Source organism: Cicer arietinum, chromosome 8 (assembly GCF_000331145.2).
Source record: "Cicer arietinum cultivar CDC Frontier isolate Library 1 chromosome 8, Cicar.CDCFrontier_v2.0, whole genome shotgun sequence".
NCBI lineage: Eukaryota > Viridiplantae > Streptophyta > Magnoliopsida > Fabales > Fabaceae > Cicer > Cicer arietinum.
This window is the reverse complement of record NC_021167.2, coordinates 3,913,169-3,930,947: the sequence shown is the minus strand read 5'-3', so window position 1 is coordinate 3,930,947 and position 17,779 is coordinate 3,913,169. Positions and strand designations below refer to the sequence as shown.

The 17,779-nt window shown below is 30.4% G+C and overlaps 4 protein-coding genes across 8 annotated transcripts; 1 reads left to right on the top strand and 3 right to left on the bottom strand.

The window, feature by feature from the left end:
* The first annotated feature begins 318 nt into the window (after positions 1 to 318).
* On the top strand, positions 319 to 6,456 carry LOC101508186 (phosphatidylinositol 3,4,5-trisphosphate 3-phosphatase and protein-tyrosine-phosphatase PTEN2A-like). Of its 5 annotated transcripts, none has more exons than XR_190265.4 (14): positions 319 to 581; positions 1,203 to 1,639; positions 2,218 to 2,319; positions 2,412 to 2,468; positions 3,034 to 3,099; positions 3,912 to 4,088; positions 4,191 to 4,277; positions 4,364 to 4,428; positions 4,493 to 4,569; positions 4,676 to 4,722; positions 4,843 to 4,973; positions 5,312 to 5,381; positions 5,496 to 6,083; positions 6,247 to 6,456. XR_190265.4 is itself a non-coding variant. In XM_004511831.4 (13 exons), the coding sequence occupies exons 2-13, from the start codon at positions 1,226 to 1,228 to the stop codon at positions 5,997 to 5,999; spliced, it is 1,797 nt and encodes a 598-aa protein (XP_004511888.1). In that variant the 5' UTR covers positions 319 to 581; positions 1,203 to 1,225; the 3' UTR covers positions 6,000 to 6,210. The 5 variants fall into 5 exon arrangements, 3 of the variants coding, with proteins under 3 accessions (XP_004511888.1, XP_012574553.1, XP_012574552.1); XR_003474579.2 differs by having other exon boundaries at positions 6,179 to 6,456; XM_004511831.4 differs by lacking the exon at positions 6,247 to 6,456 and having other exon boundaries at positions 5,496 to 6,210.
* Positions 6,457 to 7,172: 716 nt separating this feature from the next.
* Positions 7,173 to 9,071, bottom strand: LOC101508618 (ADP-ribosylation factor 1-like). Its single transcript, XM_004511832.4, has 5 exons — positions 8,738 to 9,071; positions 8,563 to 8,633; positions 7,857 to 7,976; positions 7,581 to 7,699; positions 7,173 to 7,472 (listed from the first exon to the last, which is right to left on the bottom strand). The coding sequence occupies exons 1-5, from the start codon at positions 8,883 to 8,885 to the stop codon at positions 7,382 to 7,384; spliced, it is 549 nt and encodes a 182-aa protein (XP_004511889.1). The 5' UTR covers positions 8,886 to 9,071; the 3' UTR covers positions 7,173 to 7,381.
* A 676-nt stretch (positions 9,072 to 9,747) lies between these two features.
* LOC101507873 (uncharacterized) lies at positions 9,748 to 10,501 on the bottom strand. Its single transcript, XM_004511830.4, has 2 exons — positions 10,221 to 10,501; positions 9,748 to 10,097 (listed from the first exon to the last, which is right to left on the bottom strand). Exons 1-2 carry the CDS (start codon positions 10,236 to 10,238, stop codon positions 9,891 to 9,893), a joined length of 225 nt encoding a protein of 74 aa, XP_004511887.1. The 5' UTR covers positions 10,239 to 10,501; the 3' UTR covers positions 9,748 to 9,890.
* A 146-nt stretch (positions 10,502 to 10,647) lies between these two features.
* Positions 10,648 to 12,761, bottom strand: LOC101507558 (microtubule-associated protein RP/EB family member 1C). The gene is made up of 6 exons (XM_004511829.4): positions 12,551 to 12,761; positions 12,305 to 12,460; positions 12,103 to 12,206; positions 11,422 to 11,647; positions 11,212 to 11,325; positions 10,648 to 11,109 (listed from the first exon to the last, which is right to left on the bottom strand). The coding sequence occupies exons 1-6, from the start codon at positions 12,656 to 12,658 to the stop codon at positions 10,831 to 10,833; spliced, it is 987 nt and encodes a 328-aa protein (XP_004511886.1). The 5' UTR covers positions 12,659 to 12,761; the 3' UTR covers positions 10,648 to 10,830.
* Between the last annotated feature and the right edge of the window lie 5,018 nt (positions 12,762 to 17,779).

Here is a 17,779-nt window from a genome sequence, read left to right as displayed (position 1 = left end):
TAAAATGGATTATAATTTTTTTTACAACCATTGCCATATCTTCGAGTAAAAAAAAACAAAAACATTGCCATATCTCTTTTTAGAACAATGTACAAATATTATAAAAAATTCTATAAAGAACAGTTTTAAAATGTTACCGTGACATCTCTTTTGCAACAACTGATAATCATCTCTTTGAATATTTTTATCTCATTTATTTATTTATTTTTCGACAAATTACCTTATTGAATTTTTTTGAATCCTACCTTATTTTTTTAGGGAGAGTCACACCTAATTGAATTTTATTTAACATGCATATCCTAATTTTTAGGATAAAATAATGGATTACGAAATAAAGTAACCACAGTAAATCTATCTGTGTTTACACGAAAATCTTCCATCCATTCTCTAAAATGGCAAGCACTCTGTTCCACCTTCGAATTTCAATGCCATATAAATATTGCTGCTAACTCTATCAAGCTGCATTGATCCTAATCTTAAACTCGCAAATCTCACGTTTCCTTTCTCTTCACGAAACCGTTATTCTCAGCGAAACAGATCCAATAAATAGTTACATCGTCACCGACTACTCGCCGTCGCCGGTAAGCGATTAACTGCTTTTTCATTTTTCATTTCCTCTATGAACGAACGACGCGGACATGTTTCTGCATTGTTCACAAGTTACAATTATTGCGATCAAAAAATCAAATCGCCTCAATCTGTATCCTAGCCTCGATTTTCAGATCCCTGTGTTTACATTTCCAACGCTGATATTTTTTGCACTGTTTTTTGTTCAATTCATTTCATAATCGAGTTAATTCATGAGATAATGGTTCTGTTTCGATTTAGAAACTAGCTGCTTTTTTTTTTTATCATTTCATCACCGTTTTCATTTAGTAATTTTATCATTAACGTTATGTGTTGTTTATTTATCACGTTTTTTCATGTAATATCTGGCTAGTTATTATTCAGTTAATTTGTTGTTAGCTACTTGGCTTGTATAGATATACAATTTAATTAAGCACTAACTAATCATATAAATGCTTAACTTCTATAACAAAAGATAAAATAAAGTCAAACTGTTTTTATATCAGTTATAATCTTTTTTATAAGCTATCATGGAGAACTCATGGAAATAAGTTGAAAACAGCTAAAGAACATGTCAGAAGATAAGTTCAAATAAGCCAATCTAAAGTGCCTTAGATTGGTTTTCCATTTTATAGGACTGCATTTGAGTGGCTTATTGATGGAACCGGCATCTGTAACTCCTCCAGCTTCGAGGACTGAACATTACTCCACCAAAGTATCTGCTGAAAATGGCAATGCACATCCTTCAGATTCAGATTCACCATCCTTGTTACCAGAAGCTGGTATATCTTCCTGGGCAAGAAATCTGAAATTGAACCAGTCCCCTGGGATTGGTGCAGCAGATCAGAACTCACAGACTGAGAACAGTGGGATGTCGGCATTTGCTCGTCTGACTAGTGGGATTGGACTACGTGTTCCCTCAAATGAGACTGCTACGACCAATTCGGGAGCTGAGCAACCTAATTTAATTGAGTCATTCACCAAAGGGTTGATGGATTCTTCCAAGAGTGCAGTAAAGGCGGTGCAGACCAAAGCACGCCATATTGTCTCTCAAAATAAACGCAGATACCAGGTCAGTTGACAATGACAGTTTTACACCTGCTTTGTTTATGTTACTGCCATTCCATTATGGGTTGAATTGTATAAATGATTTATGCTATCATGTTCAAATACGATGCATTGGTTAGTTGCAGTTGTGAGAACTTCGTAAACTGGCTACTTGGTTTACTCTGATTACTTTTGCCTCTAGAAATTTCTTTTCTGTTAAGTTCCATATATTGTCAGGATCACGTTTTAATCTGTGGGGGCGGCAAGTTTAAAATTGGTTATATGAATAACCACACGACCCCTGAGCGATACTGTGCTATTCCACCTTAAATTGTTTTGTGAAATATCTCATGTGTATCATTTATCACTTTTTTATCATCACAATTCTTATGGCTTCATTATTTTTCTAAATGGAGTACTTATTAATTCTTTTTTCTAAAATTATAATGGTGAAAAAACACGTGTCTCATTAAAAGCTTTTTATAGAAAATGTTTTGTTATGCTTCTTCTGTTTGGCATGTTCCTTCAATTCCAAGTTTTGTGAAGAATTAAATCTCGATTGCTGTTTTCTCTTACTTTAACACTTTTAACTCTTTGTAACAGGAAGGTGGATTTGATTTGGATATGACATACATCACTGAAAATATAATATCTATGGGATTTCCTGGTGGTGATTTGAGCTCTGGAATTTTGGGGTACATTGAGGTATATATTTTATAGATAGTCAGTATTTTCTCTCATGTTCAAGCCAGGCTCAGTCATCAGTCCATTTGTTTTAAGGGGGAACTGTGTTTCAGGGGTTCTATCGCAATCACATGGAAGAAGTAATCAAGTTTTTTGAAACTCATCATAAGGTAACGTGGTATCTATTTCATATTTGGTATCCTGTTCGGTAGTACTCGAGAAGTGGGTCAAAGAAACATAGAATGGAACCAAAGAGTACTTCTCTTTTACTTACAACATTGGAATATAGAAAAAACATTAAATTAAAAAATGTGAACTAGCACGCCATTACATCCCTTCGAATAACAAAGAAACATCCTAGTTATCTAAAGTCAAATCAAAAGAAACTGATTAGTAAAATATAGATGATACAACTATAGGACCGATGCTAACATTATTGTGAACAACATTCATCTACAATAGCCCATACAGCGACCAAACAGTTAATTATAGTTGACTACTTTTGTCCACTTGACTTACTCTACACTTTAGAAGAAACCTCATTATGTGAAAAGATAATTTAAGCATTTGAAGATCTTGAAATTCTTTCATGTTTTAGCAGTTTTTATTCATTCTGCTTGTGCCAAAGTGGTTTGCTACGACGATTAAAATCTGCCTAAATCTTCATTTTCTGAGAGTTGACAGCGTATCTATTATCTTTTGACAAATTTAGTCTCTTGAAAACTTAATGTGCAGGGAAAGTACAAAGTATACAATCTTTGTTCAGAGAGGTTATACGATGGATCACTTTTCCAGGGCAAGGTATTGTCTCTTTATATTTTCATTTTCGCACTAATTGGTTTACCAGTATAGACATGTAATGATCTTGACGGTCACCCATTTGCCTCTACTAACCACCTTCCACTGTCTAGTAACTTTGAATATTTTGATTTATCAAATTTTCCATTGATTTTGACATGTTATGTTGCTCTCTTTGTGCATGCTGAGTTGTGAATCTATCTAGTGATTTGTGAATTTGTCCAAAAGTTTCAATTTTTGGTATTGTTGTTTTCTTTTATAAAATTTTACTATAATATAGTAAAAATTAGGTTTAGATACTATTTTTTAGTATCTACGATAGATACTATGACAAATGTTTTAAACATCATTTTTGTATTACGTATGCTCTTAGGGCTCTACAGAGATTCCACTAGCTACGTAGACTCTTGAGTGTGCTAGCTTTTACCAATAAATTAATTAATTAATAAGTAAATAAATTAAATAGGAAAAATATAATTATAATTAAACACAACATTTCCAAGTTTTAATCATGAAAATTAATATCCAGTGTTGATAAAAAATCGTGAAGAATTATGCTTACAAGACTCAGACTTCTGTAGGTATAGACAGTATCTTTGTTTTATACTTTATTTTTGAGTTGCAGATATGTTTCAAAAAACATCACATGAAGTGGATAAAAATTGGATATTAAAATACATACAATAATATTCTTTTATTTCTGTTTGGTTTTGAAGATTCAGAAAAAGAAATGAGGAATCGGCCACTAATTTCTTTTTTACAAAATTATTGTAATATTTATGTCTTCCCAATTGATTTCTTGGGATTGTTTTCAGGTTGCAAGTTTCCCATTTAGTGATCATAATTGCCCTCCTATTCAACTTATAGCATCATTTTGTCAAAGTGCATATTCATGGTTGAAGGGGGATATCCAAAATGTGGTAGTTGTTCATTGTAAAGCTGGTATGGGAAGGACAGGACTGATGATTTGTAGTCTTCTTTTGTTTCTTAATGTAAGTCTTGAGAATTGACATCAGGGACTTGAGGATCTTAGTTGATCTGCCCTTTTTATCAATGAATTTGCAATTTTGACAGTAAATTACTCTATTTTTCAGTTCTTCCCCACCGCTGAGGAAGCCATTGATTACTTTAACCAGAAAAGATGTGTAGATGGAAAGGCTCTAGTTCTCCCTAGTCAGATTGTCAGTCATTATTTTTACTTTATCGTATTAAGGAGGTATTATCTAGGCATATTCTTCTAAAATAATTTATTTCTATTATTTTTCAGAGATATGTCAAATACTTTGAGCACACTTTAACACACTTCAAAGGAGAAGTCCAGCCTGGACGAAGGTAAGAAGAAACTATGTCACAATGTACCAAATCCAAAGGTCATTCTTAATTGGGACTTCCACAGGTGCATGCTAAGAGGGTTTCGGCTGCACAAATGCCCTTATTGGGTTAGACCATCCATCACAATTTCTGATCATAATGGTAAGTAGTCTAGTTTGGGCTGTACTGTGTCAAATGCAACTTGTCAAGTTGTTCTTACAACGAACATTTTGATCTAGAGAAGGTTGACGTTTTTACTTATTCTCAGGAATTCTTTTCACAACGAGAAAGCATCCCAAGACAAAGGATCTAATGGTACACTCATGCCATTTTTTATGTCTTCATTTTACAAATTCTGATTTTCTCCCCAAAGCTACAAGCTAATGCATGACTTTTTATTTGATTAATGAACTTACATTTTAGACTCATTTGCAGCCAGAAGATTTCTGGATGAATGCACCCAAGAAAGGAATTGTGGTCTTTGCATTACCAGGAGAGCCTGGTTTGACAGAATTGGTGGGGGACTTCAAAATTCATTTTCATGATCGGCAGGGAGATTTCTTCTGGTTTGTTCGAAACAGCTACTTCTTCTGGCCCCTTTATACTTTAGTTTTTTCCTCTTCAAATTAGTTCTGAAAAGAAACTTGGATTTGACAGAATCACTATGATTGTACCTTACATTATAGCGATTTATTTGTATAATTTCTTTATCGGTGAGCACACTTGCTTGCCTTCTTTATAATTTTGATATGGAGGCCTAAATGTTGTATAATGATGAAAATTTTGATTCCCAAATCTTCGATACATTCTATATTTTCTCTCTTCCAAGCTGTTTAACGTGTGGAACAGAGTCTGTTTAACAAAGATTAACAGTGTTTTTAATGCGTCAGTTTCTCCTTGGCAGTTGGATGAATACAACAATGATAGAGAACAGAAAAATTTTAGATGGCTCGGATCTTGATGATTTTGACAAGGTAAACTATACTTTTACTTTTTTTTCAAATGCTATTTTGTGTGCAGTTACTCTTACTAATCGGTTGAATCTATGAACTTGTTCACGATTTAAACATTATGACTGTGCCCTGCAGAGAAAGATCCCTACTCCAGGGTTCCAGGTCGAAGTTGTGATGGTAGACTATAATGGCACCCTACCTGGAAAAGCCAATCCTGCAAGCAAAGGATCTGATGGCAACACAAGCAATGTCTTATCCAGTGCAAAGCCTACGTCTAATTCAAGTGAGAGTAAGGTACCTACAAATGGAGATGATGATGTATTCTCAGATAGCGACGAAGAAGAGACCAGGGGAACACAAAGGAGGGAAGCTGCAACTGATTACAAATTTATGGCACCTCATCAAGTATCCGAGGCCACTACAGACAATGTAGGGATGTTGGCACATACAACGGATCGGTTGTCACTCCAGCATGAGGAACGAACGGAAAACAATGCTTCTAAAGAATCAACTACAGATAAACTTCATGCAGGCCCTAACACCAGCAACATGGAATCTGTAGGGGCAAGTGAAATCAAGGCAATTGCAGCAGATGCTTCAGTATTTTCTTTCGGAGATGAAGATTTTGAGAGTGATTGAGAAGAGGCCGGTTGAACTCTTATTCAATTAGTTTATTATTCAGGAATTCGTGTATAGCTCTTTCCGTGGAGATCATACCTACAGGTAAAAGGATCAAGCACTCATTGCATTTGCCCTTTTATGCTGTCAAACGACCTTCTTTCCTGTATTTAATTATTTAAATTTTGTATATTTTTAAGGTTACATTCTTGCATGATTATTCTGGAGTCCATATGATGTTTCTCACCGTCCTTGATATTTTATGCAGTAACAGTTTAAACCAATGTGTTCCTTTTCTATGAAGTTAAATTGCTGGTTCAAGATCTTTTGTTGATGTTATTTACTTTAGTATCTTTTAAAAATCAGTGTTGTAAAACTGCCCATGTATCCGATGTGATGTTTACTTATCCTTTTAGTCTGATACTACACTGTATAATGATGATTACCTACAAAGTTTAATTAATTGCCCATATGTGTATGTAACATGGTTCCTGTATAACATAGTCCATGTACTTGGTTTCTAAACAGACAAATAGTCGATTTAATTGTGGTGAGTTGTGGAAACACCAAAAGGATCATTTGGTTCATCTTTTATGCTTTACTTACATAACTTTTAACCCAGCTAAGGGGGACACAAATCACCTTTGATGTGAATATTTCAGTTTCAAATTGGAAGTTTCATACAGTGCTTTCTTTAAACTTGATAGAAGCACAATGAATATATAGGTTGTCTTGCTCAATTGGTTAAGTTGTTTAGTGAACAAGGTTCCTAGTTTGGCGAAATTAAAGAGCGTCTAGATTTACTTTATTTGGTACAGGGGCATTTAGATTTCTTATCATACTTAAAAAGAAGAAGAAAATTGCTACTAGATTATAATCTTGTCAAAGTCTACAATATTCAATTATTCAATATAGTTAGTTAATTGTGCTTCCTGTCTCTTAGCAAAGGTGTATGTTGTACCTCATAAGTAAAATTTCAAATCAGAATCTTGTTAATAGCAGATATAGATGGTAAGATAGTTATGTTCTAATTCACTCGACTATGGTTACTACATAGGTCAAGCGATACTTCTAATCAAACTATAATGACTTGATTGTTGATTTCCCAACTGTAGAAAATTCAAATTCTGTCCAAACAAACGTAACTGATATTTCTTAAGGCTGCTATAGGTTGTATGATAATACTCAAAAGAGTGTAATAATTATATGCTCTGAACTTTTAGAAAGCGCACATAGTGATTGATATTGATATTATAGTTGGTTCATATAGTTCAAATTAATAAAAGGTAGCACTCAAGTTTATGCCTATATATAAGCAAACAAGATGTCATATATATTATAGAATGTGCAGCCAAGTCTCAATATTCATATGATAAAGATCAGAAAATAACTCAGATCTTGATTCATCTTGTCTTGATAGATATATTACTGGATAACCAATCAAGTCCTTCATAGAGTCCTTGGCCTGACGTGGCACAAGTTGATTGTATGTACCTGAACCAATCAAAAACTATAACAAGTTAGTTATATATTATTTATGCTTTTAATTTAAATCACTTGAAGCTTCAAATGACGATTTGGTGTAAGAAAAATGTGACTTACCAACGACACTGACGAAGAGAATGTAGACCAAGTTTATCTGTAATTTCTGCAACACTCAAAGCATTTGGAAGGTCTTGCTTATTGGCAAATACAAGTAATGAGGCGTAGCGAAGTTCATCCTGCAATGTAAATGTTTATTAACATGATTTGAACAATATTTTAATTTTATGTTGAAAGGAAAAACTTGTAATACTTAAATTTGAACTGCAAATAATTGTATACAGATTGGAGATACCATATTGCAGATAAATTACAAGACTAATAAAAGCTACTAACCTCACTCAGCATTCTATGGAGCTCATCTCTGGCTTCTAAAATTCTTTCTCTATCATTACTATCTACCACAAAGATAAGACCTTGTGTATTCTGAAAATAGTGTCTCCATAATGGTCGAATCTGCATTGAATTTAGCATATAATAAGGGTAACATGTGTTTCTCACGTGTAATAGTTAATAAGAACTTGGAAGGTTAGTTGATATTGCTTCTCTTAGATATACATGTAGGCTTGATCATTTTTAGTTCAATATTGTGAGAGTATGAATAACCAATGTGCAAACTGAATTACTTCATTATTATTGAATAACCTGTATTTATAGTTTACCAAATTGAACATAGAAGCTCATACTTGTAACAAACTATCAGAAAACAAATTAAGCAACGAAAATAACTAATAAAACCTATCTACTTTTTATTACTTATAAAAAATATAGTGCTTTGACCAATAAATATGTTAATGGATTTCAAAAAGAGCTCAAACACTTAACATGAAGACTCAAATCTTCATCTCTGATGAATTGAGATGAAGCTAGAAAATCACAAACAATACCTTGTCTAGGAATATAAAATTGACTTTATGACTAATACCGGAGAGTTAAGAAATAAAGTGATAAGAAAATTACAGATTCGATCTCCACCATCAACAACGTACTAACAATATTAACAAAATTAATTGCTAACAATATCATTGAAATAAAAAAATACCTTGTCTTGTCCTCCAACATCCCAAACAGTGAAGCTAACATTTTTGTACTCAACAGTCTCTACATTGAAGCCTAATTCATCATATATAATAAATAATGTCAATTATCAATAATTTTTTATTTTATAATAAACAGCAAAAAAAAAATACATATTTTCCAATATGACTATTTGTAACCTATGGTTGGTATGGTAGTGACAATTTCTCCAAGCTTCAATTTGTAGAGTATTGTTGTTTTTCCAGCTGCATCTAGACCCACCATCAAAATTCTCATTTCTTTCTTTGCATAAAATAGTCTCATTAGCCTTGACACTGTCAAACCCATTTTTGCTTGTGGTTCAAGCAACCTAAAAGTATAAAACTTGAATTCTTCTGAGTCCAATCTCTTATGAAAGAAGGGGGGGATATAATTCAATAAGTTGCTTGTGTATTATTATATGAACATACGACTAAAAAAATTGCATCAAGCATCAATACTCCATAAGAGAAAGCTAGAATAAGATTCTGATAATAAAGAGCGGTGTGGTGTGTCTTTGTTTAGCTTACGGTTGAGGCTATTTTTGTTTTAAATGATAGGCATTAAATTGTAGTAACATTGAAAAAGAAAAATATTACTTCTTCCCTCTCACAATATTCATTTGTAAAAAAATTGTTAAAAAATGAATGAACTTTTCAATTTTCAAAGTAATTTTTTTCAATTGTATTATTTAATTAATATTTTTTGTATCATTTTTAATGCAATATCATCTATTATGTATTTATAACATTGATAATGCATTAATACCTAAGAATTATTTAGTAAAAGTATTCATTTATAAAATTTTCTTAATATATGTAAAATGATCAAATGACTCGATTATTTTAAGATGAAAGCGACACAAAAAATAATATGAATTTCCTTACGTAGTTATGTTTGATTCGGATAATACTAAAAGTTAAAAGTTAAGATAGCGTCAAACCTAAGCATTAGATATAAAACAACAATAACAAACCATTGATGTTGATTTGATTTATTTATTTTTGCCGTCATCTTTCGACTTGATTTGATTTATTTATTTATTTTTGTATTAATTCTCTAATTTTTTAGGGAAGTGTTTATTTAAAGTTTAGATATGAAATAAGTAAAATCTAACTCACAAAGTTGTAGAGAAAAATTGAACTAGGATTTTTTCGAATAATGTCTTATCTTTGTTAAGGATTTGAGTTCAAACACTTTTATTTATTTATTTATTTACAATCAATCAATAATCAATTGATACAAAATTAATACATCATTGGCACTATATTCATGTCTGTCCTTTGCAGAACAAATTGAGGATCCTAATTTACATTATTTTTTTGAAATCGCATCTTTGGCAGATTGTAGAGTGGAGGCAACGGCATCAGCAGCACCAGTAAGAACACCACCACTGGTTTTGGAATGAGGCTGATGAACAACCTGTACATTCCTCTCTTCTTTCCCTTGCCCTGCAGAAGATCGATAATCCACAGTTTCCACCTTTCTTTCGATGGAACTTCTTACATTCATGGCATCGTTCTGACAGAAAATTTCATACAGATCCATTAACCATGAAAACACAAAAAATAAAAATAAACGAATGTACAGGTTAATTTAATATTAAAAATAAACGAAGCAATTTCATAAATATTAATTTAATACCTTAGCTTGTTCATTCATGTTAACCCAATAATTAATCTGTAAAGGCTTCCCTCGTTGGTGGTGATTTTTAATCGAATTTAGACTTACTTTGTTAAAGCTTCTCCTCTCTCCCTTTATTGCATAAAAGTTGAAGGTTTTTATGGATACATGGAAGTCATTATTACCAGATCAAAGAAATGCCGATTGTGAAGGCTGAGAAAGTGGGCATTCATAGATACACATCCCACATGTCACCCTATCCGATTATTGGGGTAAACCAATAGTTAAAAAACATTTCTGAATGAAATTCTAGATACATTTGTTTGGTCGCGTTGAAATTGGTAAGCATTATTATATCTATGGGCTATGGCACGGCCATTGATAAAACCCTTCAGTCTTGATCAAACAATTCATGATTATATGCAAATTGAGTGATCAACACAAATAATGAAAAATAAAATAGTGCTAAGTCCAAGCATAATCATAGCTATATTTCTGGATCAACATATACCATATACCATATTCATGACATAAAAGACTAGAACCCACATATAATTGTCACAATTATTGTCACTCAACACATAATCAGAAATTACAGTAACCAAAACAGTACTCCTCTAATTTTCCTTCTTTAACAAGTCATGAGAGGTGACCCGCTATGGTGAACGTCCGAAACATCAGAAAGCCTTTGTCTAGGAGACAAATTAGCGCTGCCAGCAGCATCAAACTCAGGATTGGTAATAATCTTTCTCTTGTGAGTTTCAGAGCTGCTCTTCTCCTCAGAAACCTCAGCAATAGGGCTCAATGGCTCTGGCTCCTGCAAACAACCAGAAATCATAGCCTGTGCTTCAGCCAACTCATTTCCATTGTCATCTGTAGCATACAATATCTTCTGTATTGCTGCAAAAACCTGAACCAAAAATCACATGATATCAATTACCCATCAACAATTACCGGTTTCGTTACTCAAAAAGTCAAGATTTTGATTTGAAAATAAATAAATAAAAAATACCGGTGAATGCTCTATCCCAGGAGTCTGACAGAGTATTTCAATGTCTCTAAGTTTTGCAAAGTAGAAATCTCTTTCCTTCTCAAGGCTATCAATAGATAACTTCAATCCTGTTATCTGCATTGACATCATTGTTAAATCTATGACAAACCTTCAACCATTAACAATTCACTCGACAACATTTCTTCATTATAAGATGGAAAAACATAATACCTGTTCATCATATGCAGGTGCAGCAGCAGCAGCAGGTGAAGGCCTTGTTACTTTTGCAGCTTGATTTGCAGGGTTTCCAGTAGACGAAACATCATTCCTTCGAGCATGGGAAGATGGAGGCCTCTGTGCAGTAGAACCACCCTTGTTTGAGGGTTGAGAGTGTGCAGATTTTTTACTCACTTCCCTTCCTCCTTTGCATACCTCTCTCCTCTCCAAAGGATTATAACTGAAACGAGAACCACGTTATAGTCAAGTCATTTACAAAACATTCAGCATCCCTAATTTCAAACTAACCAAGCTTAAATAATCAATTACAATCCAATATAATTTTTAACAATCACCAATTAACAATACCGAAGCAAGATTTCAAAATGTTCTGAAGATTTTCATTCATCATGAACACATTCAGCATCCTCAATTTTGAACTAATCAAGCTTAAATCATCAAACCCAATCCAATGTAATCTAATTATCAACAATTACCGATACTAAAACAAGAGACTTCTGAATTTGGATTCCAATTCGAATTCTAAGTGCATATCATCGTATTAGAATTACAAAATTCCAATTTTAAAAGCTAAACATCAATTTAGAAGATAACAACAATTCCAAGTAATTAATGTTAGTATCAGAAATTTCTCAACAAAGGTAGCAAAATAATTTAGAGTAACGATAAAATTACTTGTGCTGTCCGGAATTAACGGAATCACAGTATCTTTTCATCCATTGCATGAACTCTAGATTATCCAGTGGTCTTCCTTTCACTAGCTTGTTCACCTCAATGTGCTAACAAAAAGCAAAAACAGAGAAATCACGAATTAAATAAATAAAACGAATATCAGAACGTAATTGAAGTGCGAGAGAGAGAGAGAGAGAAAGTTTACCTTTGTGATTTTCAGTTTATTGAATACATCTTGAAGCACCTTATAGTTCTGAATCATTTCATACTCATTCTTAGCATCGAAATTAACCTTATGCATCGGCACGATTCCAGGATGAGCGGCATCAAGAAGCTGGCAGTGAACAGCACCTGAACATGCCTAAAAAATCGAACAATAACAAAACAGATCTATCAAAACCTATATCAGAATCGATGAAGATCGAAGAAGTTAGATCGGAGAAAATTGAACCTCTTCGACTTTGGAGAGATTGAGTTGAAGAGTTGAATTGATCCAAGCGAGTATCTCAGATCTACCAACGAAGTATGCAGCGTCCATAATTCCAATGTTTGTCGCCATTTTTTCTTCTTCTTCTCTTAACGTTCTGTGCTTTTCTTTTTCTTCTTATTCTTTTTCTCTAACGGCTCTCTCTCTAATAAAAAAAAAAAAATAAGTTCAAATATTTATAGAAGTTGGAGCGGGATTTTACGAATTCAAAATTAACTCATTGAGGGTTTTAGTGGAAACAAACATGGCCTAAGGAAACGTCGCAACGTTACGCGAAAGAGGAATGTGGGTTCAACTATTTTGGGCTTCGCTCTTGTGATTTCCTTATGTGGGCTTCATTTGTCGAAAATGTAACTCGGGCTTCTTATAATTACTGACTTTATTTTTACCGCAATAAAAATAATTACTTACTTTATATTCACTATATATGAGTGTTTCTCTAAGTTTTATCAATCTCGTATCATCGAAAAATTGACAACACACAAAGTAGGGATGGAAAGAAAAATCGTAACGACTAATAAATGTTCCAACTATACATTAGTAATGGATAATAAAACAGATGTAATAGTATTTATGCACAAACGTTATATTGTTTAAATATAAAATTTCCCCATCTATAATAAATTCTAATCTAGTATATTAACTTTTGAATTTTATGCGGTAATACTTTGTATTGCCAAAAGAAGAGGAAAATTTCATCATAGTTTCAAAAAATAATTTTTTTATAGAAATAAATTATTTATAAAAAAAATATTCAAGGTTACATGAAAATACTTGTGGATACCTCAACAATTTATTATTCTTTATTGATAGGACATGCATATATTTTGTATCTAATGGGATTGGCAGCGGATGATTGTAGTTCGTCCTCACACCCTAACAATCTCAATAAAATTATAAAAAGGTCTTTCAATTTATTGTAATAAATACAATTTATTTATAATTTTATTCTGTAAAAATCTAAAGGCACCTTTAGAGTTGAACTTTAAAAAAAAATACGTAAATTTCTTTTTTTACTTAAAACAAGTTCATTAATATTATTACAATGCAAAATTCGAATACATTCAAGAGGAGAATAAAAATCAGAGTGAAAAACATAAAAAATATACACTTTTGTCAAAGCATGAACACTATTATTATTTAAACAATTAAAAATAAATGATATAATTGTTTTTTTGTCATCTTTACGTGTATTAAATTTATAGTATATTTAATTTGTTTATTTTATGTTTAGATATTCCTAAAATACTATTATTTTTACAAATATCTCCAATTATGAATTTTCATCTTTAGAGGTAAATTAGTAGTTTTTTATATGAGACATATATAAAATACAAAATATATTTAGTAATTTGAAATGAAAGTAATACTTAGAGACATTTAAAAAAAAAAGAACATGCTTATATTTTGTGATAGTTACCAGCTTGTACATTTTTTACATCTCCCTCCATTATATTAATCTTATTCTCTATCATTAGGTTTAAAATTTTTGTATTTCAATAGATTAAGTGTGTATTTAGATTGAGGGTAAATTTGACGAAATTGTGGTGGTGCCTTAATTTTGGTAATGTTTCAAAAAGTTTTGTTTTTGTTTTAAATAAAAATAACACAGTAATGCACCATAATTTCGTTAAAGTCACTGTTCATTCAAACACTATATGAAAGTGATGATGTTAGGGTATGCCTATGCAAAGGAAGAAAGTGGAGAAGCAATGAATATGAGTAGCATCTTAACGGTTTATAGTCATCGTCAAGAATAATACTAACCAACCACTTATACACAAAAAGTACTCCTGCCTCAAACAAACAAAAAAAAAAATCCATAAGTTGATAAAACAAAAAAAAGGACTATAAGTAATAATTGCAATTACAAGGTCGGGGTCCCATCCAGAGGAACCAGAAAGAACAAGCTTGCCTAACTAATAAGCATTTGAATTAAACTACAGGAACAAAATTGGAAGACTACGAATAGCCTAAACAAAAATTTGTATTTAAGTTCTACCTCAAAGAAAAAATCAATTTTAAATTTATTTTATTTTAAAATGAGTTGAATTTTTTAAAAAATTGTTTGAATATTGATTTTATTTATGAGTTGAATTTAAAATATTTTTTTATTAAAATATTCATGGTAGAGTTAGTTGAAAAATATATTTAAATGTAAATATAAGTGTTATATTTAGAGTTGGAAATTATAAATTATAATTTTGAATTAAAATTAATTTTATTATAAATATTAAATATATCAATTAATTTTATAATTCTAAAATTAATTTTGAGACATCGAGAATTAAAACTTACTTCTTCTAATATTATTTATTAGTAAAAATTGTTTTAAAAAATTAATATATTTCATCAAATTATATTCACTTTTGTCAATATTTTGTTTTTTCATAAATAGTAGGAGAAACTACCATACACAAAACTAGTAGTAGTATGTCCCACGCGACCAAACCTACCGTCCAACTAGCTTTCGTTGAAAATTGAAACCATTACTTAGTAGTGGGACGGCTTCTTTAATTGGCTTGTTGGCAGTATCTCTTTGTTTGGTTGCTAGGAGAATTAGAAGAAAAATTATCAGGTCCTCTGAAACTGTACCCAAAAGCTAATTTAATAATAAAAAATTGAGATACATTAGTATTAATCAATAGAGAAAAACTAGCACGTGTGTTAATAATTTTAAAACTAAAAATTTTACTTTGAAGATTATAATTTTAAGTTTTTTAAAATTTTAATTTTGATGTCATTAATATAATCTTTGTTAAAATAATATTGAGATCTGCAACAACAATTAACCAACAAAACAGAAAATTAACAATTGCAGAAAAAACAAAACTGGAACGGATAATGTTATTCATTTCCACCGAATACAAAAAACGTTTTTTATCAGAATTGAAAACACAAAAAGCAGATAACCTTTGTGAAAACGCAGAAAACGAAGAAACTTCTCCTTTTTGCAGTTTTGAAAACAATTTTCAAAAATAAAGTAAAACTTAAATGGAGAAAGATAAGGGAAGAACAACATCAAAATTTACTTATTCAGTCTCAAGTAATTGAGACTTACGTCACGGGCAAACAAGCAAGACAATCTAATATTGAGATTTAGATTTACAAGATTAAGGTATCTTCAAGCTTGTTCTTCTAGTATTCATGTCTAGAATCCAACAATACTAACTTTCTCTTTTACAATCTTTCTTTTTCACTCTCCCTTATCTTATTTCTAATTTTAATGAATCGTCTTGATAATTGCATAAACCTCTATATCTCATCACACAGCAACAAGTACATTTTACAATTATATATAGTATACTAAAACATATTAATTTAATTAACTATAACTACTTTGTCATAATCAAATTGTCAAATTCAGTTATAACAATAACTAATTTCAAATTGTTGCTGATTTGAGACATATCTCCACAATCATAATCAATATACTCAATAATTCAATTGTTAGCATTATCATAAAATAATTGTACTAAAAACTTTCATATTTTCGTATATTTATTACTTTGTACCAATAAAAATTTGTATCTATCAATAAATTTTTTATTTGAGTTTACTCTAAGAGGTGATTATAAATTGAATTCGAACAATTTTATTGAGAAAATCATGTTATTTAAATTATATGGTTTTCTCATTATTTTAACATTTATCCTTTTCATTATGAACATTTATTTTGTTCACTTTACACGTATTTAAAAAATGACAACAAGATAAAAAAACTCTAAATATTTCTCTAATTCTTTGTTATTTTTTATGTTAAACTATGTAATAATTTTAATTTCACTTAGAGGAATATTCATCAAGTTACATGGATTCTCATATTGGCGATTGAACTACAACTAATATTTGGATTGACAGTTGATTGTCCTATTGGAATGGGTTCAAAGTTCTGAATTCTAAACCTCCTAACATCGACATTAATATAGTCAAGTAAATCATCATCATAATTATAACTCTTGAAATTCCTCCCTTATTGAAAATTTGTTTAGCTATTTTAGATTGCTCAAATCATTAAGATTTCTCCACTCTTATTAATAATCCTTAGACGAATTTTCTTTCTTATAAGGGTACTGCAGATGGTCATTATTATGTTAAATCTAGTTACAATGCTATTATGGGTTGGATGGAAGCAACTAAAGAGGCTCCTAATTGCTAAAAAAACATTACCTAAAAAACTATAGTTATCCTTCAAGTAATTTGTATAACTCTAAGTTATGTATTTTGCTAGATACTGGAACATTCACTATATCGTTATTTAAACCGACACAAAAGTGATTACCAAGACACTCTTGGAAAGAATACTTGTCATTGGTTAATTGTTTAACATATAAGATCTTCCGTATGTTAGTTAAAATTGAAACATTTATTTCATTAATAGTGTGACTCTTGAATGTTTTTATACATAAAATTTTAAAGAATGTAATGATACATTACTTATATTTATTTATTTGACACCGATCAATCAATTAAAAGACAATATTTCACATATTAATTAGTTATAAGAGAATTATGTAATTAATTAGTAATATGTGTCTTAAATATATTATAGATAAAATTTTGTGGAAAATTATATTACAATAATTATAACTTCTAATTTACTATTTTTATTGAAAGAGATTATAATTTATTATATAAACTAAACACAAAACATTTTTTTTAATGTTATACTACTATTAGTTAAAAGATTATCTTTTACAAATCAATTATAAATCTATAATTCAACTATTATAATTTAATTTATAAATCATACACAAAATAAATATATTTCATTAACGGTGTATCTCTGGAATATCTTTAACATAAAATTTTGATGAATATTATATATAAAGATCTAATTATAATGAACATTATATATAATGATATAATTATAATTTATTTTATAATTGAAAAATATACTTTTTTTACTAATATGTTATTTAAAATATCATATTTCATAAATAAATATATATTTTATTTAATAGTTTTTATCTTTAATATTTTTCAAAAAATAATTTGAGAATATTATAATATATTATATATACTATATATAAGATAAATATTTATCGTCAGTCAAATGGTACACAGTTAAAAGAACTCTTTATACTACTAAATAAAGTTGACTTTCATATATTGATATACTTTTTATTTAAATATATTAATATAATATTTTTTTCAAATAAATAAGATTATATATATATTGTTTTAAAGTAT